The sequence below is a fragment of the Actinia tenebrosa genome, unplaced genomic scaffold, assembly GCF_029948245.1.
Source record: "Actinia tenebrosa isolate PJP-AT-01 unplaced genomic scaffold, QUT_ActTen_1.0 PGA_scaffold11__36_contigs__length_13525064, whole genome shotgun sequence".
Taxonomy (NCBI): domain Eukaryota; kingdom Metazoa; phylum Cnidaria; class Anthozoa; order Actiniaria; family Actiniidae; genus Actinia; species Actinia tenebrosa.
Window position 1 is genome coordinate 11,748,689 of NW_028292571.1, and position 23,840 is coordinate 11,772,528.

General features: G+C 36.9%; 5 protein-coding genes across 10 annotated transcripts; 2 read left to right on the plus strand and 3 right to left on the minus strand.

Annotated features, from left to right (window-relative positions):
- Positions 1 to 1,181: 1,181 nt before the first annotated feature.
- Positions 1,182 to 3,764, plus strand: LOC148912582 (uncharacterized). Its single transcript, XM_089027214.1, has 3 exons — positions 1,182 to 1,251; positions 1,576 to 1,638; positions 1,879 to 3,764. Exons 1-3 carry the CDS (start codon positions 1,182 to 1,184, stop codon positions 2,259 to 2,261), a joined length of 516 nt encoding a protein of 171 aa, XP_088883340.1. The 3' UTR covers positions 2,262 to 3,764.
- A 2,543-nt stretch (positions 3,765 to 6,307) lies between these two features.
- LOC148912583 (uncharacterized) lies at positions 6,308 to 13,007 on the minus strand. 6 transcript variants are annotated; one of them, XR_016119270.1, is made up of 15 exons: positions 12,687 to 13,007; positions 10,618 to 11,144; positions 10,419 to 10,536; positions 9,542 to 9,762; positions 9,247 to 9,293; positions 9,028 to 9,130; positions 8,673 to 8,861; positions 8,436 to 8,572; positions 8,228 to 8,339; positions 8,056 to 8,139; positions 7,722 to 7,902; positions 7,190 to 7,279; positions 6,849 to 6,926; positions 6,710 to 6,779; positions 6,581 to 6,634 (listed from the first exon to the last, which is right to left on the minus strand). XR_016119270.1 is itself a non-coding variant. In XM_089027303.1 (13 exons), the coding sequence occupies exons 1-12, from the start codon at positions 11,104 to 11,106 to the stop codon at positions 6,895 to 6,897; spliced, it is 1,803 nt and encodes a 600-aa protein (XP_088883429.1). In that variant the 5' UTR covers positions 11,107 to 13,007; the 3' UTR covers positions 6,640 to 6,779; positions 6,849 to 6,894. The 6 variants fall into 6 exon arrangements, 1 of the variants encoding a protein (XP_088883429.1); XR_016119273.1 differs by having other exon boundaries at positions 10,618 to 10,694; positions 12,687 to 13,006; XR_016119272.1 differs by lacking the exon at positions 6,581 to 6,634 and adding an exon at positions 6,308 to 6,330 and having other exon boundaries at positions 10,618 to 13,007.
- A 1,031-nt stretch (positions 13,008 to 14,038) lies between these two features.
- Positions 14,039 to 15,545, plus strand: LOC148912584 (uncharacterized). Its single transcript, XM_089027139.1, has 3 exons — positions 14,039 to 14,498; positions 14,605 to 14,841; positions 15,123 to 15,545. Exons 1-2 carry the CDS (start codon positions 14,206 to 14,208, stop codon positions 14,672 to 14,674), a joined length of 363 nt encoding a protein of 120 aa, XP_088883265.1. The 5' UTR covers positions 14,039 to 14,205; the 3' UTR covers positions 14,675 to 14,841; positions 15,123 to 15,545.
- A 1,034-nt stretch (positions 15,546 to 16,579) lies between these two features.
- LOC148912585 (uncharacterized) lies at positions 16,580 to 19,973 on the minus strand. Its single transcript, XM_089027215.1, has 4 exons — positions 19,757 to 19,973; positions 19,422 to 19,619; positions 19,203 to 19,230; positions 16,580 to 16,857 (listed from the first exon to the last, which is right to left on the minus strand). The coding sequence occupies exons 1-4, from the start codon at positions 19,955 to 19,957 to the stop codon at positions 16,580 to 16,582; spliced, it is 705 nt and encodes a 234-aa protein (XP_088883341.1). The 5' UTR covers positions 19,958 to 19,973.
- On the minus strand, positions 19,944 to 20,733 carry LOC148912586 (uncharacterized). Its single transcript, XM_089027686.1, has 2 exons — positions 20,192 to 20,733; positions 19,944 to 20,115 (listed from the first exon to the last, which is right to left on the minus strand). Exons 1-2 carry the CDS (start codon positions 20,716 to 20,718, stop codon positions 19,998 to 20,000), a joined length of 645 nt encoding a protein of 214 aa, XP_088883812.1. The 5' UTR covers positions 20,719 to 20,733; the 3' UTR covers positions 19,944 to 19,997.
- Between the last annotated feature and the right edge of the window lie 3,107 nt (positions 20,734 to 23,840).

Sequence of the window (23,840 nt, forward strand, 5' to 3'; positions counted from 1 at the left end):
GAAGCTCTCTTTACTATTCTGTGTAACCAAGAAAACTCTTTGCGTTTGGGGTGGTAAAACGAGCAACATTTGTTCTGCAACTCGCGTATTTTGTTAATCGTATTACCTTACCCTAAGGCTATTCATTATACTAGAATTAGGTTTCCAGATTGTGATAGGAATATAAACTAATACACGATTTTTGACCACTAGTGGGCAAGTCAATAGGGGATGAGGATGGCAAAAGTGGATTGCAGCAGACGGCAAACGCCATGTGGAAAAAGTTGGGCGCCGGGGAAATGGAAGCTTATACCCGAAGAGCAGAGGAAGCAAACCAAAATCCGGCTGCGCAAAAGAAGGAGTCGCGCTCTAAACGAGTAAAAAGACTCTCGAGCGTGATACGCGATTCTGTAAGTTTAGTGGCAAAATCATTATGTGGACGACTTTTAGTTATCTTATTTGAAGTCCTTTCCTTTTCTTTTTTACGAAGATTGAACAATTAAATGACTTGGGTTGCCCTTCCTTGTGGATTGGACTCTTCGATGGAGTGCCAGAACGCTACTTCGCTGATGGAGTTGGCATGCTTGCCAGAGATGAGGTGTTTATGAATTACACAGTATCATCTCTGGTGCAAAGTGTAGGTAGGTCGCATATTTTGGAATGCACCTGTTTCAAAAATCGTTGTCGTAGCTAGGAGAAAAGCGTCAGTAATTTTGATATCTGAACACGAATTATCCTTAATCATCCAAGCTGTTGAGAGATTTGTGCAGTCGAGTAATAAATATTCACCATACATATACTTGTTACAAGTCAATTTGGCCACGCGTCCTTTGCGTTTGCGGCCGTTTGTTGCTTGAGCCAATGTTTTATTGCGCCAACCATTCTAGTAGAAATGAGTGTAAGGAGACCATAAATGTATGTAATAGGACTTCATGCTCTTCGGAATAAAGAAATAAATGGACTGACAATTGCCTAAGGGAATAAAAAATAGATTATTTTTTCAATATGTATGTCTATATGTAGTATATTTTTAATTTTCACTTTGCAAGAGTATGAAGTAGAAATAAATTATCATTAATATTACTGATTACCATATCACCAGCATACGTACATGTATATAGTATTAAATCCAAACCTTTTTGAAATTGACTAATCTAGATATGGTTGCTATTTTTTTCAATTAATGTTTAGCTCAAGAGAAAATGGAAGAGAAATCAGCGGAGTTATCCGCAGAAATCGAACAGAAGAAAAAACAAATAAAGAAAACAAAAAGTAAGCTGGTATACTCAGATCTTTGTTTAAGTATCTTTTAACGTTTTTTTTAAAGATAAAAAGTGCTGAAGGAGAACGTCTTATCATTTAATAACTACGGATAATATGATGCAGTATTTTGTCGAAGTAAACGCTATGAAATGCTAGGAAAACCAGAAGTCATAAATAACTCGTTGGTAAAACACATCGGACACAACCCCAATACCTGATAGACACTTCTAGTTATGAACTTCCTGGAAAACCCAATAAAATTACAAAGAAATGTATTGTGGGGTAGCAAGTCTATTGATTTTGGGCGTGAAATAAATTGCTTTTTTGCTTCAGAAACCAACAATACTGCTATCAATGCAGCGCCTCCTGGTGAACTACTTCAAACAAACAGCAAAGGTACATATTATTAAATAGTAACCATGGGACGCTCATTGTCACGAAGTTGAACGGCCCCTTTAACGAATCTTACGCCTTCGTTACTATACGGTCTCGCTATGGCGTTGATACACAAGTTGCACCGAGCGTCGCATCGTGTACACAATGGCGCAATTTGTGAACGCAATGCGAGACAAGTTGAAGAGAAAATAATAACATCGTGTAATCGCGCCTTTAACTCTTTTACGTTCTTTTCTGCAGCAACAGCATGCTCCTCCGCCGATTTTCAGCTGCTTGATGGAACAGGCAAGGTCGTAGGGCAAGGGCTGAAAGTGGAGCGAAGCACTGTCCATGGCCGCCAACTATCTCCGGGTTGGTATGCTTTCCAAGTAACGGATGTCATGGACAGTGCTGTAACCGCTTGGGAAGACTATCCAGGTGAAGTAGAGAAGGGGTCCTACATTGCCTGGCCATCTGCCAACGTTAGGCCTGTAGGCATTACAGTACAGGCATCGTCAGCTGAAAAGAAGAAGGGAAAGGAAGCCAAGACGTTGATTGACCAGCTGCATCCTGAATTTGGTCAAGGCAGCCCATCTGTCCTGGCTCAAAAACCAAGAAAATTGCGAGAGAAAAAACAAAAATAGTTGAACTGCTAGAATACAGAGCAGCTAACAGGTGATAGAGAGGTTTCATTAACCCATGAAATACACTTCAATCTATTAAACTGCATTACTCCCGTTCCTCTGCTTTCCATTATGTGCTTCTCACTATTACACTATAAGTTAGCAGGATTTAGTACACCTTTGTTTCACGACTGGTTTATGAGAACCACTCTATCTGCGAAACGGCACAAATTAGTACGTATACAGGCTAAAGATTTAGTTAACAATAGAACTTTCAGAGTTTTATCTACAATAAACCCATAAACATCATATCTACAAACTAATGAATAGATATTAAGTTGAAATATACAATGATTGAAAAGTTCTAAGCAAATTGCAATATATATTTAATTAATTGATTTGTGTGTGGATGTTAAAATCGTTAAAACCAATAATATCAAGGAGTTAGAACTCAGTTACAGAGTGAAGTCATTAAACCCGACTAATATAATACGATTTAACTGATGTTTTTTTTTTGTTTTTTGTTTGTCGTGGCGGAAATTGATTCTGATCCCGTTGGAACATGCCCATCGATTATAGGTAGGATTCGACTTTCAGCCTTATAATTTTTTTTTCTGTTTTCTGCTCAAGAACCAACGACTTCAATTATTTTCGAAAACTACGTTTATCTAGCTTTCAGAAAGTGTATACTTTTATAGAATGATAGAGTCGTTTTCGTATGAGTGGGAAACTTACGATCACGGTTTACGGTACGACTACGGCTACGATACGGATTTGACGTGTTCATCCCAATCCGGAATCGACCTTACGGCAACAATGATTGCGCGATACGGAAAAAGTACCGTATTCATCCGTATTCATCCAATCAGGAATCGAACTTACGATACGGTTAAAATAAGATACGGCAAGTCGGCCTAGTTCATCCAATCAGAGGTCATACTTACGATACCGCGCTACCCACGAAGAATTATTTAGCGACACATCATCCAATCACAGAGAGGAAGTAAAAATTAACAACAAATCAGAATCGAGAATTACGATACGGTTACGATACGGCTGCAACAAGGACAAAAAGTATCGTAGCTGTCTCCCACTCATACGAAAACGACTCTATTGAAAAGACAGCGCGAAATTCGGCTTCCGCGCAAAGCGGTCTTCAAAGTATCCTGATACCTTAACAAGCAATTTCTATTTCTCGGATTAATGCCTAGTAATTACTTCACTCAGGCTATAACTGAGCCCCAAAATACTCTTACTATCCAAAGCCTATGTTCTAGCTGCTATGTTCTTCCCTGTATGCGTAAATGGTTACGAGAGAAATTACGTACCCTTTTTAAGACAAACATAGATAATAATTTACAAAAAATTAATGCTACAATTTACAAAATGTCGCAACAACATCTCTTGTGGTCTCCCAAAGAAAAATAGCACCTGGAATACGACTTATGCCAAAAAATCAACCCCTATTTAAGACAAATTCTCGTAAATTCTATACCCTGTCTAAGACCGGTGGAGCAAAAAACCCTACCCTGGCTGGCGGCAAGTCCCCGTATAGCAAATATATGGGAGTACCCCCCCCGGGTGTAGTCCCTATACTAAGTAGTAGATAATTAGTCTTTAAATACAGTCTCAACTTAATTGTAAAACTCGATCCCTGAGGAAGTCTTCAGAGTTAGACAAAACGCGTAGGAGAAGATAAAAGTTTTACAACCCATCATCAGTATAGTGCTGTTCACTTGTCCTCCTTTATACTTCTTTTTTAAATTGCATATCAACAAACAAAATCAAAAACAATTGTTGTATTTTTTTTTTTGTATGCAGAGGCTATATTTTTGACAAATTAAATAATACGTTTTTTTTTAAAAAATAAGGAAAACCGTCGATCACAATATGCCTTGTATATTTAGATTATAAAGCGCACACTCTATAACGACTTACGTACGAACTATATAGAGTGCAAAGAGTACTATTTCTGTGAAACCAGTTTAGTTTAAATTGTACAATTTTATACAACTTCTATTGTTTTACTATTTTCTATTGTACTATTTAGTAAATTTCACGGATATATTGCTTGCACTCTATCATGTAGGGTTTTAAATCAGTAATCTTCACTAAGACTCACTGGGCCGTGAAAAGTTGTAATTCAGTACTGAACTAATGAGTTCGTAATCATGTTTGTAAGCCAGCAACTTCTAGTATTGTAAAACATTTGATGTTATAGACCAGTAGTTACTGCAATTGTAAACCATGTTTGTAAGCCAGCAACTACTAGTATTGTAAAACATTTGATGTTATAGCCCAGTAGTTACTGCAATTGTAAACCATGTTTGTAAGCCAGCAACTACTAGTATTGTAAAACATTTGATGTTACAGCCCAGTAGTTACTGCAATTGTAAACCATGTTTGTAAGCCAGCAACTACTAGTATTGTAAAACATTTGATGTTACAGCCCAGTAGTTACTGCAATTGTAAACCATGTTTGTAAGCCAGCAACTACTAGTATTGTAAAACATTTGATGTTATAGCCCAGTAGTTACTGCAATTGTAAACCATGTTTGTAAGCCAGCAACTACTAGTATTGTAAAACATTTGATGTTATAGCCCAGTAGTTACTGCAATTGTAAACCATGTTTGTAAGCCAGCAACTACTAGTATTGTAAAACATTTCAATTTTTTATGTTGTGGATAGTTTCATGTTTTACCATATGATTTGTGTCTTAAACAGGGTATGGGTTTTCGAGAATTTTTTGTCTTAAATGGGGTCACGTTTTAGGGGTTCCGGCGGGACACCCCCATCAGATCCCAGGCCAAGAACTCCCTTCGGGCTGCTAGGAAATCTATTTTAGAGGTTTTTTTAATTTTAACTGTTTCTTAAGTTTGTCATATAAATAAAGACAAAATAGACACTGAACTGTAAAAATATATTAATTTTTGATGATGATTATGATGATGATAATGACAACAATGACGATGAGGATGATAAATTTGTCCTATAAAAACTAATAACCTAATGCTTGTTTCTAGTGAGTGATATTGGGTGGGATTGAGGATTCGTAAGCAGATGCAAAGCCACTATCATTGTCATCTCTGAACAAGTAATCACCTTTCTCTTCATCAATAATATACTCTAAAGGGTTCAATGCTTTAACATCTTCAGTTGGTCCACACTCATCCATCTCGTTCATCAAATGATCATAAGGAATGTTGATGCATATGCTATTTTTAAGATAATCATCGATGTTTGTAGGGATTGCTATGAGGGCTTTAAATGATTCTACTGAAAATAATAGATGTCTCTGACAGAAGTACAATTTACGCAAAAGAACACTTCTTTGACCCGCCCAAAGAGTAATGGGAATGTCCGGCCTCCTTCTTAGAGTGACTTCATTTCTTTGTTCCAAGTCTTTGCATTCTTCGTAAAAGAAATGAATAATCCTGGACATCTCCTGGTTCAGCGTGCAGAGTTCTTCACCTGCCCTTTGGCAAAGATTGTATGCATCGATGATTTCTCTCTTAATGGCATCTGGCACTATTTCCTGGTCACAACTTTTGGGAGTACTGGTGTATAGGGAGGAACTGGCTACATTAGTCACTTCATCCCAAGAGAGAGTGCTCATAAAACGCCCATGCTCCTTCAAGATTTGAACAGATGCATTGAACTTTTTAAGCAGGTTCTTCAGAATCTTGCTTTCCTTTGTGACTGCCTTGGTGATGCGGTACGCTTGGGCTTGGCCATCTATAAATAAAAACAACAGTTCACACTAATATTAATATAAATATTAACAATAATGTTAATCGCGGGTAGGTGTGGCAGCAGCAGCAGTAGTAGCAGTAAGAGAAGTAGTAAATACTAAATTTATGAGGATGTAGACATAAAACAATAATGAAACAAAACAGGTGACCTGCATATTTCTTCACTAGGCTTAAAAGAAACCATCTTCTGCGGCCACTCATAAGTAGCAGATTAAGTGTAGACCTCGCAGAGGCTGCTTCACTGGCAACAAGTGTATTCTGGAACTCTTGATCAGTTGGCTTCCATCTCATTGGGATTTTATGGGCCTTTTCAATAGCAAGCAGTTGGTTTACTAGCCTGTAATGATTAAAATATCAAATACAATGTAATAGACCTCTTTAGCTTCGTTGTTTGTTCCCTCATTTCAGACCATGTAATGCCACTCCTTAAGCCTGGGAATTCATTTTTTCATGTGTAAATATTTTAAGAGATGAAGAAATCTCAAGGGAAATGATAATGACATGTGGTCTGAAATGGGCAATTTGCATGCAAAGATAAAGAGGTCTATTGGGGCACAGTGTATTGTTATTACAGTTATTATACCCACTTTCCCATATGTCTCTCACAGGATTCATCAACCTGCTGAAGGATAACATTTTCCCTAAAAAGCAAAAAATGAAGCAATCTTAAATCGAATGACATACATCCCTTTGTGATACCAAACAATAATTCACACCTCAATGCATAAAATTTGCGTAACAGCTGGAAGTACTCCATTATCCATTCATGTCCTTCTGGAAAAGTAACTGGAAATAGATTTTTAATGCAGTAAGTAAATAGAAAAAAATATATATCCTGCATGTGGGGTTTGTTACCTTTGGGAGCATTCTTGTTAATTAGAATACTCTTTTCTTCCTCCAGTCACTGCTGTATTACCTCCGAGGAAACAATACCTATCAATACAATATTAAACTAAGTCAATAGATTAAATTCACCATGATCATGCATTAAATCAAAAGTGAAGACATCAGTTAAGAATTTACCATTTAAAGTTCACTACTGGCTCATAATGTCATATGTCCACAATTAACCTGAGCACATTACCAAATTTAGGTCTGTTTGGCATGGAGCACAAAGAAAGAACTGTCTAATGGCAAACCACTCATGAATATTAATGATAAACAATTTGCAATCAACTGAATGCAAACAAACTTACTGCTGTATTCTTCTTGAATTTCCTTTATGGTGTCTAAAGCCTCTTTCTGAACTTTCAAAGCACTTTTGTGTCGAAGTAGGGTTGAAGTTACTAAAAGATAAATTACCAAAAAATTATGGCCTGGGCCATCCACAGGTGCAAATGTGTTGCAATTTTTTTTTACTGAAATTGAAAACTGGAAAATATATCTCAAAATTTAGAATTTGCAATTTAAAAAGAAACACAAAATTTAATGTGATTATAAATTTATTTATTATATGGCAAGGTAATTTCACGCGCTATGATTGGTCAATGTGTGGTCCGTAACTTATAGTACAGACCAAAAATCAATTTTTACTTCATAAGTCTTGCCATATAATAAATATCTTATTAACCTCGTTTGTACAGTCCGTACCATAAGTTAAGGACCCTCGTTTTTTCCACTTTTTATGGACCTCATGCTATGCGCTTGGGCCATAAGGCAGTGGAAAAAACTCAGTCCATAACTTACGGTACGGACCTTGCACTCCGATAATAAGAGCTATATATTAACCTAGGGTATTTTTTTGATGTAAAGCATAGAAATGAAGGGCATCTGTTAGAATGTCTTGACGATGAATGCTGGACATTTCTTTGGTCATCTTCTTGAATTTACCAAGGTAAGACCACAGCCTTTCCATTACTTCTCCATCACACAATCCCCAGCCAGGTAAACGTCGAGGGCTGTATTGCATCTTAATTTAAGAAACAAATTTATAATATAAATAGATCAAATTATATATATATATTTTTTGGAGTCATGGTATTTTAAGATAAAGTAGAGATGTGTGCATGTCAGTTGTGTTGAGTGTCATATTATCCCATAATATACTGCGGGGTCAACTTACCTGACAATCTGCTCCATGTGCATAGGCATGAAATTGTGGGCATGCCAACTCTACCTTACTAATAAGGTCTGATCTACCATGGTTCTTCAAGATATGTAAATGATAAAAAAGGAAAAAATAAACATTTTTAAAAAACATTTATAAATATTGTCTTTATGAACAAAAATATTACCTTCAAGTGCTTGTTCAATTGACAGCAAATATCGTACATTACTTTGAGGTTGTTGTTGGTGAACCGCTCATCACCAACCACGTTTATCAGCAAATACACCATATAGCCAATCCTAATGGTTTTTGAATGCAAAAATTGTCATAATTTAAACCAATTCTATACCATTATTAATTAATATTTTAAAAATTATCAATAAAAGTGTTATTACCTTTCACCTCCTTTTAAGTTTAAGAACTTCAATGGAAAAGCATGCCTGCAGGCCATCCCAAACACAGCTGTTTCATCTAAAGCAATATACCTCCCTTTTGATCTTATGACAGATCCTGCTTGAAAGTCACTGCAGTCCTTTAAAACAATAATAATAATAATATGTGGCAAAAAGGTATGCCTAGAAGTAAACTTATTTTCTTTATAAACTTATTTTTCAAAATGTATATTATTATACCTCTCCTCTATCTTTGAGTGCATCTGACCTACGACTATCTGATTTGGGATATTCCTCCATAAATTTGTCCACTTTATCTTGGTCAAGGAAGTAGCAATCGCCAGAAAGTGGATCTTGAAAGCTTTCCCCAGCTGATCTCTTGCGTGGTAGACCAAAACAAGCATCAGCTGACAAAAACACATCTTCTTTCTACAAAATTCAAATTGTATGTATAAATAAATAAGTATTAATAAAGCATTATAGAGTTGTGACTGTGACAATACATCTATTAAGTTGAGCTTAAAGATGCAAAAACAATATCACCTGTAATAGAACATAACATCAAAATAAAACAAAATTATATTATCATATTCACCTCTGATAGATCAGGGCATGAAGGGCATTTTATGCTTTCAAGTTCAATTTCTAGATCATCATATGTCACCACAGGTACACTTTCAATGGCTTTAAAATGATACCTTAGGAGTAAAAATAAATGACTATTGATGATATAGTTTATAATTATTTGGGATATCATTATTTCTATCTTTTATCATTAAGTTTATTTTTCTTTGATTAAGTAGGGAACTATTACCTGAATTCCTCAAAGCTTTTGCGTAATTGCTCATAAATGTTACGAGTCTGCAATAAATTGTGAGGATATAATTTATATTATAATCAAGTTATTCCTAATTATAAAATGATTAATTTATTAATAAAATAATATCTATGTATATCAATATTTTATTACTTTTTATTTTGTTTTTTTGGTCATGAATCCCACTCCCAGTGCATGAAATCCCATTTCCCAGCCTCCAGAAAAGGCACATCCCAGCTCCCATTTTACCCCTTCAGGACCCTCTTCTAATTGAATCAATATTTTGATTTACCTTCGAAAATGGTGCATCCCTATTATAAAAGAATAAATGCTTGACAAAATCATAAACTGAAATATGACACTCAAACATTAAGGCCTGTAATCTTAGTAGGAGATCAAAAGAGAAAGCCATGGTTGGGGAGCATGGTGTAGCTGGCCAAAATCGGTGGTAGACTAAAATCTCCATTATTGTGGCACAGCTGCACGTAGGAACCAAAACATTATGGTGTCTACCTAAAAATTGGAATTTAAAATGATTTTATATTTGGTGTCAGTAGTGATAAGAATTAATTAACCGGCAAGATCTTTTAAAGGGGGACTTGAACGAAAATCGCTCAAACTTCAATTGAGCTGAAACTTCTTCAGAATAATCTTTAGTGGTTAAATAAACACTGTATGAAGTTTTTTTGCAATATTCAGGTCGAAAGTATTATATTTTTACGGTTCTGTTTTGGAGTCTGTGACGTCATTTACTCAACTTCACACATCGCTCAATACATTTCTTTGTAAAGAAATCCTTGATTTATTTTATTTCTATTAGGCCGAGAGGTCTTTCCTTTCTTTGAAACTGATATTTTGATCATAAAATACAAAGAAATGTATTGAGCGATGCGTGATGTTGAGTATATGACGTCACAGACTCCAAAAAAGAACCGTAAAAATATGATACTTTCGACCTGAATATACTAGCGATAAAACTTGATAACGTGTTTATTTAACCACTAAAGATTATTCTGAAGAAGTTCAGCTCAATTGAAGTTTGAGCGATTTTCGTTCAAGTCCCCCTTTAAAAATACTGGCTAAGATTGACAGGTGACCGATATATATATAGGTGCAATATATATTTTAATGTTATAAATAGAGTATGCTGTTCATTTGATGTACATTACCTTTGTCATCAATCAAAGTTAAGGACAAATTGATTTGGTGGCCCATTTCAGCAATATCAGGATCAAAGCAGGATGTAGCAAACGTCTTTGTAAAAATGTATTGCTCCCACTTTCCATCCTTAGAACAAACATGCAGTATTTTACCGTAAGAGATTGAGTATGCAATTTGTTATACAGGATGCAATAGTCTGAAATTTACCTTCCATATCTCAGGGCAATGTAGAATATTCTCTGTACTGTGAAGGCGTATACAACAGGATTCACACAGAAAAAAACCTGACGAACCACCACAATCAAGACATCTCAGTTGAGCTGTTTGTGCTTTGCACTTGCTGCATTCTTTATCAAGCTGCAGTAAACCTTCTCGTTTTAGAGAAACTTTGATTAAGTTTGCTCTAATTTCCTGCCAGTGCTTGACAGCACTAGCACTACTTTTTTCGTAGTGGGATGGACCAGGGTCAACTTCAACATTGAAGCGATCACTAGCGTCTGGCAAGTCTAGTATATCGTCAGCTGAAGATGAACTTGCCCCATCATCATCTTGTCGACTATTCACAACACCTTCTAGTATTCTCACGGTGCTCCTCACTCGTTTCACTTTTGTTTGGCCGTCCTCGTCAACAAACTTTTGATAATCTCGGACAATTAACTTCGATTTTCCTCTATTACAGCCACGACTGAAGAACATCACTCACAAAACGTTTTAAAGAATAAAATATCTAAGTGCTTTAGAGGCAAAAATAAAACACTAATTAAAAAATAAAAGACATATATAATGCGATAAAGATCAGGCGTTCCATTCAGCAAACCCAGAAGAGGTTGGGCGCTAGCTTTATCGCTTTTTACAAAGGTCAGTAACATCTGATTACAAGGACTTTACAACTTTCAGTAAGCACTGACTCACAACGTACGGGACGGGTGTGATTTACTATACAATATATGGGACTTCATAAATCTTCATTTTCGTTCATTGAATTTTAATAAAATCCATTGAAACTTCTACAGCGTGTTTGGTTGTTCTTAGACATTGAACGAAATTCGCTCAGCAGAGTGAAGCCAAGAACAACCAAAACACGCTGTAGAAGTTTCAGTGGATTTTATTAAAATTCAATGAATGAAAATGAAGATTTATGAAGTGAAACTTCTACAGCGTGTTCGGTTGTTCTTAGACATTGAACGAAATTCGCTCAGCAGAGTGAAGCCAAGAACAACCAAAACCTGCTGTAGAAGTTTCAGTGGATTTTATTAAAATTCAATGAACGAAAATGAAGATTTATGAAGTCCCATATATTGTATAGTAAATCAGTACAATGTATACGCTTGGGTTACCTGTGGTTTAATAAGTTAATTAAACGTTAGCTTAAGGTGGCTGCCTACTTTTGAACGTTCAATTTGAGCCCACGATGTGCGCGCGCTCAAAAACCGCTGAAAAATCTACAAGATTTTATGGAAGAACCATACGCGTTTTGAGCTTCAACAGGGCAAAGCCCTCAAATTTTGCACGGGACTCTATATTTTTTGATAGCTCATTCGAAAAAACTCCTAAAAATCTAGGTTATATCAACATTTTAGGAAAAGTTTAAATCAGGAACACGTGAAAAAATAGATTTTTGTAGGGATTTTTGTTCGACTTTATGAGCTTTTTTAAGAGCACCGAAACTACAAAATATGACAAATCAATGTATCTCTCTGTCTTTTTGTCGAAAATATCCGTGTATTATTGTAGAAGGATTGACTAGCCTTCGTTCGTGCGATCATATAGTCTGCAAATAACTATTATCATATTAATCTTAATTTTTTTCTAATCACTTCCGGTGGCGCAATTTTTACTCCAAAAGCTCGTGCGTAGGCTTCCATTAAATGCTGATTATCTCCAAAACGAGCTCGGTACACCCTATTTTTCTTTCCAGATTTGGAATCAGCATTAAATTTCGAATCGCAAAATCGAAGTTTTAAAGAAAGCTTAAATCAATTTTCAAAAGTAGGCAGTCACCTTAAAAGCATTTTGATTAGTTTTGTATTCCTTTTCAAAATGAAATACAAATGTTGACCCTGACAAGTTTCTATGAAACTCATGAAATTATTCATGTGACTCGTTGTTGACTCGTGGCTCGAAGTTGACTCGTTTAAAAAACGATACTCCACAACATCAAGGCGGAAATAGATAGAGGATGTGCTGTTATCTGTCTTATCTCATCCTGAGCAAAATCTAAATCATTTGGGCTTTGATATTCAAACTAAACTATCGCTAATAAATGGATTTCTTACCTGGAAGTAAATTATCTTGTGCAAATTGAGAAGCTTGCGGCCTTTTTTTCTCGACAAAAGCACAGTATAATGCTTGGTATACGATGTCGCAATATGGTCAACTTCGTCAATTTAATTTGGTTGAGTAGTCAAGCACAAAATATTTTGAGGAAGCAATAATAGAATGGCATTATTGTTTTGAATCGATCCCCAGAGCTAGCCTCGATATATTCAGATTATTTCGTGTTCGATCATTCAACCGGAATATATCGAAAACGGGCAAAAGAAATGAAGTCGTACTTCGGTTTAAACATGGTGATTTGCAGAATGGATTTATCCTGTCGAGTTCATGACATGACATCGGGGTTTGATTGTAGGCTCTCGGCCAATGAGAAGCGAGGTAGTGAGTTAAAATGTATAATAATGGTAATACTGCAGCGCACAGATTCTAAAAATAGCTTAAAAACTCAGACAAACATTGCATTCTGTTTAACCGCGACAGTATTATACGAACCGATTTTATTATTTTTACTAAAAGCTTGGAATAATAACCCATGTAAACTAAGATATACTACTGCGGTCGGCTATGGAAATTATCTGCTGAACGTAAAGTAAGTTTGTTTAGTCTGATCGAGTTTCGCCTTTGTCGTCGTTTTTATGACGTCATTTTTGCGCTGCGCTATTGTATATAGAGCGAGTTCTACTCTCATAAATGAGTACCAATGTGAATTATGCTAGCCCAAACGTGACAAAACTTCAAGTTGCATTTTTTCATGATCAAGCAGTACTTTTTATACATCAAGTTGATTTTCATTACACCAAGGCCCTTGTGTTCTATGTCTAGTCATTTGTTTCGCTTGTCTAGTCATTTGTTTTTGATATCAAGGAAGCACGGGTGGCGTAGCGGTGAGAGCGCTCGCCTCTCATCAATGCGACCCGAGTTCGAGTCCCGCCGGGTTCGGTGTTGTATATGAGTAGAGTTGTTTGTTGGTTCTCTCCTGTGCTTCGAGGGTTTTCCGGGTTCTCCGGTTTTCCTCCCTCCGCAAAAATCAACTCCTAAATTCCAATTCGATCATGGAATGAGGGCCACAGGTTTGTTAGCCACTGGCTATTAAGTGCTACCCTCGTGAAAAAAGGACGATTATTATTATATCAAGCGCAATGTTTAAGTTGACAAAAGCAGCCATCGCAATCAAAAGTCATTTAGGTCTTTGCGATTTGCATACAAAAGGGAACGCTAGAAGCACTCAGGAGAAGATTGATTTCGATCAGCTTGCGATCGATGAACGCGCTAGGTCTGGAAGCTAAAATTTTTCGATTTCGAATTTTTTTCACCTCGAAATCAGCCTTCAAAGTTAGATTTCTGACGACGCCCAGTCGTGTTGGCCGTGTTTTGGGAGACTGGTAACTAGTGACGTAAATTCGAGAACCGAGAAAAGCGATTGTCAAGGATACGAGTAGACAAAGTATTGTAAACATTGACACGTTAGTGACTTTCATTCCTTCAAAAAACATAAATTTCAATATATAATTTCACAAGATGGCTACGAACTATTACGGGAGTGATTGCAGCTCTGAAAGCGAGATTTCAAGTATATATTCAGAGGAAGAGGATGGAGAAATCGAGGACGAATGCCATCGACATGATAAAACGCACGAGTCAGATGATAGCTACCCCAGGTCTGAATCTCACGAATTGGTAGGACCATATTCTTCAGAACCACTTGCTGATGCGGACTGGCTCAGGGAATATAACGAAGAAATGTCAAAGATCGAGAAGAGAAATGAAAAGCTTCAAGAAAGATTTGATGGCGTCACGCCGAATAGCGCTTGGTACGTAACTATCAAGATCTAGCTACAAGCTCACTCTTTTTGCAAAATATTTAGTTTCGTTTTGATTTTTTTACTAACTCGCAAATCTAAACGTTTCCTCTTTTAGGTGTAGATGCGGTTATTGCAAGAAAACGTACTTCAAAAACCTCAAGAGTGTAATTGCTGTCACGAAATAGAGGGTTGTCTCGAGTCACTGAAGTCTTCCGAAGTGCTCGAAGAATTGGAAGTGCCTCCCATTTGTGTGACCTTACATCCAGGGTTTGAGCTGGTCCCTACGTCCATCATGTGCCAAGTACCGCACTATCGACGGATATAAGTATAGACAAACTGGCAGTGAAGAAGAGTGAGTAAATCCTTTTTTTTTCTAAGCTTAGTTTTAATTACATGGGCCCAGAACAAGTAAAATAACTATGACTAGCACTACACTAATGTTTTCTTCCTTATTTTCTTATATCTTTTACTGTTCACGTGCTTTACAAGTCATACCATGCAGTTTTAAAGTATTACTTATTTCCATGATAATGATGTAAATAGCAATTGTAACTGACATTTGTTTATTTCAAGAATATATTCTTGTTTGTTTGATAAGTTTATATACTAACAAATTATTATTTCATATTTTAGGCTTCTTCGTGCAACAGCTTACAGGAAATTCACCCAATTGGTTCATGGTTATCAAGGAGGAGGATCCAAGAGAATCCCACTGCCTGCTTGTGCATACCACGCAATAAGAAAACAGTTTCCTAGCACCGATTTTTGTGGATACGAAGATAACGAGTGATACTGTACATATTATATTATAAACAGAACAGAACATTGCATTAGAATGATTTTACTTGAAGCATGAAAAAAATTGCACTACATAGTAGTAGATATTCACTGTTTTCTTTTGTTTTACTTCGACTCTCCTCACTAATTATACAACTTTGTATCATGGGTCTAATAGAAATGACTCAAATTGCCGTAATCAAATTGCCTTTATGAGGGTTGTTTTGTATATGTCACTTTATATTGCACTTACAACTATAATAAAAAATTAAAAAATAATTAATTGTAAATAGTATTACAAAATGATACATTTCTACATATTAGAGTGAAGTCACTAAACCAGTGAAATGGATAGTAGACTAATACCCCTTAGCACTGAGACTCTAATGCCATTGTTTTCTTTTGTGTCTATTTGACTATTACACCTTAACAAGTAATTTCTATTTCACGGGTTTAGTAACTTCACTCTAAAAGCAAGAGAGTATTAACTGCTTTTCTGGTTTTTAGGGCAGTCTTTCACATTCTTCTGTCCTTTCATGGGATTCTTGCAATGAGTGAAATGAGGGATTGATTTCTATCCTGCCTTCTTCAATCTTCTTTGTTTTCTTCATCTCGGCAGCTTTGGCTTCTAGTTCAAGTACCTGTGATACTGATAAAAGTAATGCACAAATTAGCATGAAGTGAATAGTTGATGACAAAATTGTTAGTTTATATTATACTTCTATTATGTTATGACTGTTAGATTATTCATTATTCATTAGTCATGCATTTATGTCTTATTTCTTGATAGCTTTTATATGAGAATAATACTATAATTATAATATTAGAAATATATATATAGCAAAAATACATATTAATACAAGTTATACACAGTACTAGACACCTGCAATACATTCCAGGGAAAGAGAATGCAATCATTTTGGGACAAAACTGATTTAGTAGCGAGTGCCGAAATCCCTCGAGGCAACTTGTTTGCGATAAAGGAGAAGACTGTTTAATGCCAGCAAAAATTCCTTTTTTGCTCAATGCTTTGTCCAGTTTCTCATATGCCACGGAATCTAATAAAGAAAAATAACATAATTATAATGTCTGAAAACAGTCAAGTAGGTGCTAGGTGCTAGGAGTCAACTTTTCTGGGCTCAAAAAAAATCCAATTCTATGCACCAGGTTTGGGATTTGCAAATAAGAAATGGGAATTGTAGTTGCTCAAAAACATAACTAATTTGAGAGCATGGGATTTGGCCAGGAAATGGAATTTGGATCACTCTTCCAAAACCGTGTGAACAAAACAGTGGTAACAAATTTTGAAATTATCAACATAAAAATAGAGAAAGAGTACCAGGGATAAGCCATTTCCTAGGTGTTATGTCATCGGCATGTGAGCACTTATTGAACAGAGGGTCAGGTAGATCTTTATGCCTATTAAGAATGTGGCTTTTGAAGGAGTTGAATTTTGACCAGATAATTCGTCCAGTTCCACAGACAGTTGATGTTGCACTCCAATGGAGATGGTTTAAGCAAGGCTGAATCCAGTCCTTGATTAATTCACATCCTTTTTGTCTTGCAACTTTGTTCAGAGCCTTCTTGACAGCTGCAAATTAAGTGCAATATATTACTATTATTATCATAATATACATATGCCATTAGAATGAATGTATTCATAAACAATCATTCTGACTCCAAAGGTGACATGAAAACAGATATAGTTGACCAAGAGATAGTCAAAGATAACTGTAGTAAATATTTACTAATATTTGCTTTGCCTTCATTAAATAAGTGGTGTAGAGGTTTAAAATTTCACACCAATAATTCATAAAATATGATATTAATAATAATACCACTAGATATTCATACATTTCTTTAGGTGCCAAAGATCAAAATATAGTGAGTAATATTTGGCAGCTTTTCTCGCATGTGTTTGGCAATGGAGAGATGTCTGTCAGATATGAAGGTGCCAATTGTAAGGCCAATTTGAAGAAGGAAGTTGATGCTCCTATTGAAACCAATGTACTCCATCGCCGTACGGTTTACAGTCATTTCGCCCACGGACCATTTCGCCCACGCCAATTCGCCCACGCATAAAATCATCGCTACCATTGGAAATTACCAAAACAGAACTTCGATGAGACTTGTTAAAAAGAAACATAGTCTCTTGAAAGACATTTGTATACGATTTTGAAGCATATTTAGAGCGATCATTTCATGATACGATCAGTGAAAGTGGAGATCTAAACGCGACCAAGGACAGCGTTCACTTAATAGCTACCATATTGAGTCCGAGTCCGTTTCTACCAACTTATGACTCGGATGACTTTATTTCCCCATACTCTAATATATGAACTGTGTGCTTTGGGTAGCTTTATCATTCTTTATCATTTTTTAACTTGTCAAAGTTCGAGAAAAATACAAAATACCTTATGCGCGAAACATCGATCGACAAGCGACGCCATATTGTTTTCGTGTAATCATCAAGCTTTTCCTAGTCGTTTACTGACGCTTTCTTTTCTTGAATTCCATTACGGACTTTATTATTTGCACTAAAACACTAAGACGAAATGATCTAGCGACTTTATCTGGAATAAATTTGAGGCCATTTAATGTCTGATGTAAACGCCAAAAACTTAACGATTGAGCCAAAATACCTTTACGCCTATTAAACATCGATCGACAAGCGACGCCATATTGTTTTCGTGTAATCAACAAGCTTCCTAGTCGTTTACTGACGCTTTCTTTACCTAGAATCCATTAGACTTTATTCTTTTCACTAATAAAGTTAAAGGAAAAGATATGGTGCTTTGAGATGGCAGATGTCTCGTGTTGCTGAATCTGACATCTACAAAAAATATTAGACAAGCTTTTAGACAAGCTCACGAATACAATATGGCGTCGTTTGTCGATCGATGTTTCGCGGAAGGTATTTTGGTTTTTCTCGCTCTAACCTTGGCAAGTCAGAAGCAATGATATTAAATTTGTCCTAAACATTCGATTTTTCGATGAAGAAGAAGGATATTGTAATGTTTTCAACAAACTACTCTACGGAGACTAAAAACTTATTGGTAGCGAAAAGACTCGTATGAAACACGTAAACTGAGCTCGATCGTTCCATTCAATCGTTAAGTTTTTGGCGTTTACATCAGATATTAAATGACCTCAAATTTATTCCAGATAAAGTCACTACATCATTCCGTCTTAGATTTTTAGTGCAAATAATAAAGTCTAATGGATTTCAAGAAAAGAAAGCGTCAGTAAAGGACTAGGAAAAGCTTGTTGATTACACGAAAACAATATGGCGTCGCTTGTCGATCGATGTTTCGCGCATAAGGTATTTTGTATTTTTCTCGAACTTTGGCAAGTAAAAAATAATAAAGAATGATAAAGCTACCCAAAACACACATTTCATATATTAGAGTATAGGGAAATAGGGAAATAAAGTCATCCGAGTCATAAGTTGGTAGAAACGGACTCGATATGGCAGCCAAGTGAACGCTGTCCTTGGTCGTGTTTAGATCTCCACTTTCACTGATCGCATCGTGAAATGATCGCTCCAAATTTGCTTCAAAATCATTTACAAATGTTTTTCTAGAGGCTATGTTTCTTTTTAACAAGTCTCATCGAAGTTTTGTTTTGGTAATTTCCTATGGTAGCGAAAGGACTTCATGATGGTAGCGAAAGGACTCCGGGTGGTAGCGAACCGACGGTAGCGAAAGTGCGTGGTAGCAAAACGACCGGTATTCGTATAAAAAGTTCGCGTTTTGAAGTCTTGAGCTTAAGCGTCGAGTAAGGTTGGTAAATCACGAACTACTTTTTTTCAGTCATGGTAACATATTTCTTAAAGTGATTCTACACGTGGGCGAATTGGCAAACGCATGATCGATGATTTTATGCGTGGGTGAATTGGCGTGGGCGAAATGGTCCGTGGGCGAAATGACTGGTTACCCGCCGTACTGCTACCAGTTTCATTTCTCTAAAAGGAGCAATGGCACAATGCAAAGATTAGCATTAATTATCTTATAGAGTCAAATAAGAATGTGTGTACAGAACATATAATGAATGTAAAGTCAACAAAGTGCTTTTTTACAAGTTTAATTCTCACTACCTGTTTTGGCAGTAAGGACAGATATAGTAGAATCATAACATCCAATGATGATAACATACCTGTACAAGGGAAAAATGAATAATGTTCGACAAATTACAAAGGAAGATTGAGTATACTCCAAATTTGGCGCTGTGCCCCATGCTGTCATGCCTGGCATCTCCAGACAGTGTTAGGGGCTCTGGCAGTGACTTTACTTCACTTAGCATTACTTTTTGGTACTTTTTCCAAAACAGCAGGATGGAAGGAAACAGCTTTTCCTAAAATTCAAAAAATAAATTTACATGGAAAATAATTCTCCTACATCTCAGGTACAGAGCCCTTGTTTGCATTACTCAACTAAATTTAACTATGATAGATCATTTTATAAATAAAGCATTCTGTAAACATTGCGTACCCCTTGATGTTTAAAGAAAGTAGTAAGTGTGATGCAGGCAACTCCCATGTTCTGAAATAGTCTGAAAACCTTGCTTGCAGAAGCACCTGCAGTTAGGACAGCAAAGCACAGGAGAATATTACCAGCTGGAATCTTAGTGCCTGTCATGTTGGGTTGGCTTCTCCAAGTATTTTCCTTCTTTGGGCAACTGGGGTTTTGCATTTAGTTGTGATATTGACCATAGTCCCTACTTCTCGGTATGTCACAACAGGGTTTTCAGTCTTGCAGGAGTGGCAGAAGGAGAACAACAATAACAGCTTGGACAAGAAGACAATGTACTTAGGCTCAGTGTTCTAGTGCTATAGTTGCTTGAATTGAATCTGTAAGACAAAACAACAGCAAAACAAATTATTTTTTGTCAAGATTTAAACTATAAAGATCAAATTTATTCCATACCTCTTTCCTGTCATATGCTCTTCATCCTCCGTTTCAGTTTCTGTCTCTGTATCTGTGTAGGGGTGATAGTCAACGTCATCAGGGATACTCTCAGGCTCTTCCTCTGTAATATCATAGTCAACTGTGTCCTCATCATCTTCCTCCACTTCCATATTTACATACTCATCGTCTTGTTGTTCCAAACTCTCTCCGATCCTTTCTCCAAGACCTTCTTCATGGTCGTTTAGCTGTGTTAAATTACACTGAATACCACAGGACGATTTTGGAGTGGGTTCCTTTGCCAGAGAATCGATCTTGTTTTTTAAATCGATGCATTTATTATGTAGCAATCGTTTTTCTTCTTTGAGCTTTTTGCAAGCCAAGAAATCTGGAGTCTGGGTGCTGAAATCCCGCGCTGAAGAACAATCCTCGGCACTGATTACTGTATCAGGCTCCTCTACATTGTCTACAGGTAACCTGTCTTCATTCTCAAGCTCTCTAACAGGTCCCATGGATTCTCTGGACTCACCAGTACTAGCAACGATCATGTCTCTAAGAATCTATATAGTAAACAAACAATAGTGCTACAGTTGGGGCATATAGTTAAATATGTGTGACATTTTTTTTTAATCAATCGACGACTTACCTTTCGGCGATTTCTTTGAGAATTGTTGGCTTCAGCTGAACTAGTTGATGGAACTGGGTAAAGTTTTGGGTATGACACAATTCCGGTCTCATCCCTTACTAAGTATGCTAGCTTTCTATCGTCTTCTTAAGATTCATAAGAGACAATCATTACTAAAGTCACTTCCTTAAGGTTCTTCTAAGACATCAAAGCTGTTTTAGTTAATTCATTACATAATAATATCTTACTCCAGCTTATCTGGCGCAGTATAAGGTATTAATTGAGAGACAACATCACAACTGCATTCAGTTACAGCTACGTTTGCACTCGGGCAGGTTGGATAAACCGCACGATCCTTATAAAAGAACTTTACATTGCAATCAGGGATCAGACTGAACCGACCTCTAATTCGATGTTGAGCAGGCACTGAAACACTGGCTATATTCTCAATTAAGAGCTTCATTAAGGGTCTTCATGCTCATATTCCTTTTAGCTAAAAAAAATTATATATATACGACTCTTGAGATATTCAACCTAGTGATGCAGAACACGACAACGAATGTCACCGGTATGCCTAAAGCTACATACACAACTTTACCAATAGACCATCGAGTTAAATTTGCAATGGCAATAATCTATTTAGCAGTAAGTATCTATGCTGTTTTGGCTAACTTCCTGTTACTGCATTTCAAGAAGAAACAAGAATATGAAAAAAGAAGCAAGCCCAAGAGAGCATTCAGTAGAAACATCAACGACATCTTCATCCGTAGCCTCGCATGTCAGATATTTTGTGCGCTGTAATCACTTTCCCGGTCGTCGTTTTAACATTTTTTGCCGACGTTTTACGCTACGATTGGATTTGTAAGTCCGTCAGATACGTGAACTTTGTCTTCCCTGTTATAACGGCAATGAATCTTTTCGTTATCGGTATGGAGAGATATATTGGCATATTTCATCCCTTCATTGCGCCATCTAAACACAGTGTCAAGCGGTTAGTCATTGGAACATGGATTTTAGGAGTTTTAGTTTCATTCTTCCCTTCTGAAGTATTATTTGGTGCCAACAAACACAATACAGTATCGGACCTAACAGCTATACTATAACATGTGTGATAGACACAAACTTGACTCATATCCGTGTAATGGCTATCTGTTATGCTTCCATTCAGTACGTTATCCCAAGCATCATATTGACTATCACGAACATAAAGATCCTTAAATTCCTACGAAGACGCCGAAGACAAGTTCAGCAAACGAAGGAACGAGCCAACAAAACACCTTTCACTGGAACAAATACTTTCGTAATGCTGATCTTTTCTTGCATCCTTCCTTACTTGATCTGCGCTTTGAATGCTGGTTTGAAAGGAATTTTTCAGCCGAAGTTGAGCTACACTATGGACTACATTATCAGGCACCTTTGCGGGTTTCTTGCCTACTCTAATTCCGCTGTCAGTCCGACTGTAATGTTTTACAGTATGCCTGATCTGAGGAGAATGATAAGGGAGTGTTTCGGGGGCACGTGTCGACGTCCGAAAATCCCACGAAGGTATGTCGATTCATCAGCCAGTTCAGTCGGAATTCAAGAGAAAGCTCCGAGTGTTCCAGATTCTAACCAACCTAAAACTTCATATAAAATAAGTCCTAAGACGGAACAAAGAAAACATTTGACTCCACATAATCGCGATAATCAGGAAGAAGAAGAATTAGAAGATTCATCAGCCGCTTCAGTTGGAATTCAAGCGAAAGCTCCGAATAATGCAAGTGTTCCAGACTCTAACCAACCTCGAGTTTCAAATGAAAAAAGTCCCAAGACGGAATAAAGAATAAATTTGACTCCACAAAATTAGAAGAACTTACTGAAGATTCATCAGCCGGTACAGCCGGAATTCAAGCAAAAGCTTCGAAGGATTTAAGTGTTCCAGACTCTAACAAACCTCGCGAGCTTTAAATGAAAGAAGACCCGTGGAAGAAGAGAGAATAAATTTGATTCCACACAATCGCAAGAAGAAGACTCCTGACAACAAAATGATGATAATAAGACTTAAAAAACCGTGTTTTGTTCGCACCTGCATTGGTACTTGCTCCAATTCGACCTCTCCGAGACTCACAGAGTCACGAGCAAAGCAAGTGAAAAAATTGAGGGTCGAAATCACGCGGAGGTCGATATTCCCGCGAGCGAATGTGATCCTGGTTGGGCTGCCTGTACTTCATCCATCGCATGTGAAGGGGATGTGTGAGGAGAAATCTATTCAAACTGGCCATCAATCCCACGGGACTAGATGATTTAATGATATGCAAGAGTATATCTGAAGTAACCTGCAATTGACCTATTCGGCTTGGGGTAGTGTTTTCACATTTCAGACCACGTGTCATTCAATTCCCTTGAGAATAATATTCTTTGTTTGAGTTGTATCCATATTCATGTGTCTTCTCATGTGCAACCGATCGCAAACCTTAAACAAAGAAATGATTCTCTAGGGAATGACATGTGGTCTGAAATGGGAAAACATTACGTCAAAGACGAAGAGGTCTATTAATCCATCGTTATTTCCCCAACGACGTAATGAAGAACATCGAACCTTCGATAACTCCAATGAATATTCTACTGCTTCAAGAAGAGTACTGATAAAGGGTATTGATTGGTGCCGGTTGTTGGAGCGTGGTACATGGATGGTACTATGATCGAGCAGGGGGAGTTGGAGCTTCATCAGGCACGCCTATCAAGACCTACATCGTCCTAGTACCCCACCCCCCTCCCCCAACCGACAAGGATCAAAGCACGACGACGAAATAATAATAGAGAGTTTTAGATTGACTTTTTTTCTCCCCGCAAACGGCAAACCTGACCACGTTTTCATCGTTTTCCTGTACTTTACTTTACCTTTTACAAACCTTCTCACCAAAGACAAATAATCTTTTGTTTTTCTACTATTTGGACTTTTTTGCGATTCTTTTTAAGCTATTTAGAATAATTTTTAAATGGTCAACTGACGTTTCACGTTTGTCGTGAACGTAAATCTAAAACTCTCTAACAATAAAAAAGAAT

Bases quoted from the DNA above. Each gene is read 5' to 3' on its own strand.
- LOC148912582 (XM_089027214.1), top strand. From the start codon at position 1,182: ATGGAAGAGAAATCAGCGGAGTTATCCGCAGAAATCGAACAGAAGAAA. The intron at 1,252-1,575 runs GTAAGCTGGTAT...TTTTTGCTTCAG, and splicing joins ACAAATAAAGAAAACAAAAA to AAACCAACAATACTGCTATC. The intron at 1,639-1,878 runs GTACATATTATT...TCTTTTCTGCAG, and splicing joins ACTTCAAACAAACAGCAAAG to CAACAGCATGCTCCTCCGCC.
- LOC148912583 (XM_089027303.1), bottom strand. From the start codon at position 11,106: ATGTTCTTCAGTCGTGGCTGTAATAGAGGAAAATCGAAGTTAATTGTC. The intron at 8,340-8,435 runs GTAATAACACTT...AAAAACCATTAG, and splicing joins AACTTAAAAGGAGGTGAAAG to GATTGGCTATATGGTGTATT. The intron at 8,140-8,227 runs GTAATATTTTTG...CATATCTTGAAG, and splicing joins AATTGAACAAGCACTTGAAG to AACCATGGTAGATCAGACCT.
- LOC148912584 (XM_089027139.1), top strand. From the start codon at position 14,206: ATGGCTACGAACTATTACGGGAGTGATTGCAGCTCTGAAAGCGAGATT. The intron at 14,499-14,604 runs GTACGTAACTAT...TTCCTCTTTTAG, and splicing joins GTCACGCCGAATAGCGCTTG to GTGTAGATGCGGTTATTGCA.
- LOC148912585 (XM_089027215.1), bottom strand. From the start codon at position 19,957: ATGCAAAACCCCAGTTGCCCAAAGAAGGAAAATACTTGGAGAAGCCAA. The intron at 19,620-19,756 runs GTACGCAATGTT...TTTGAATTTTAG, and splicing joins CTTTCTTTAAACATCAAGGG to GAAAAGCTGTTTCCTTCCAT. The intron at 19,231-19,421 runs GTATGTTATCAT...TGCTCCTTTTAG, and splicing joins TTCATTTTTCCCTTGTACAG to AGAAATGAAACTGGTAGCAG.
- LOC148912586 (XM_089027686.1), bottom strand. From the start codon at position 20,718: ATGATCGTTGCTAGTACTGGTGAGTCCAGAGAATCCATGGGACCTGTT. The intron at 20,116-20,191 runs GTATGGAATAAA...TTTGTCTTACAG, and splicing joins GAGCATATGACAGGAAAGAG to ATTCAATTCAAGCAACTATA.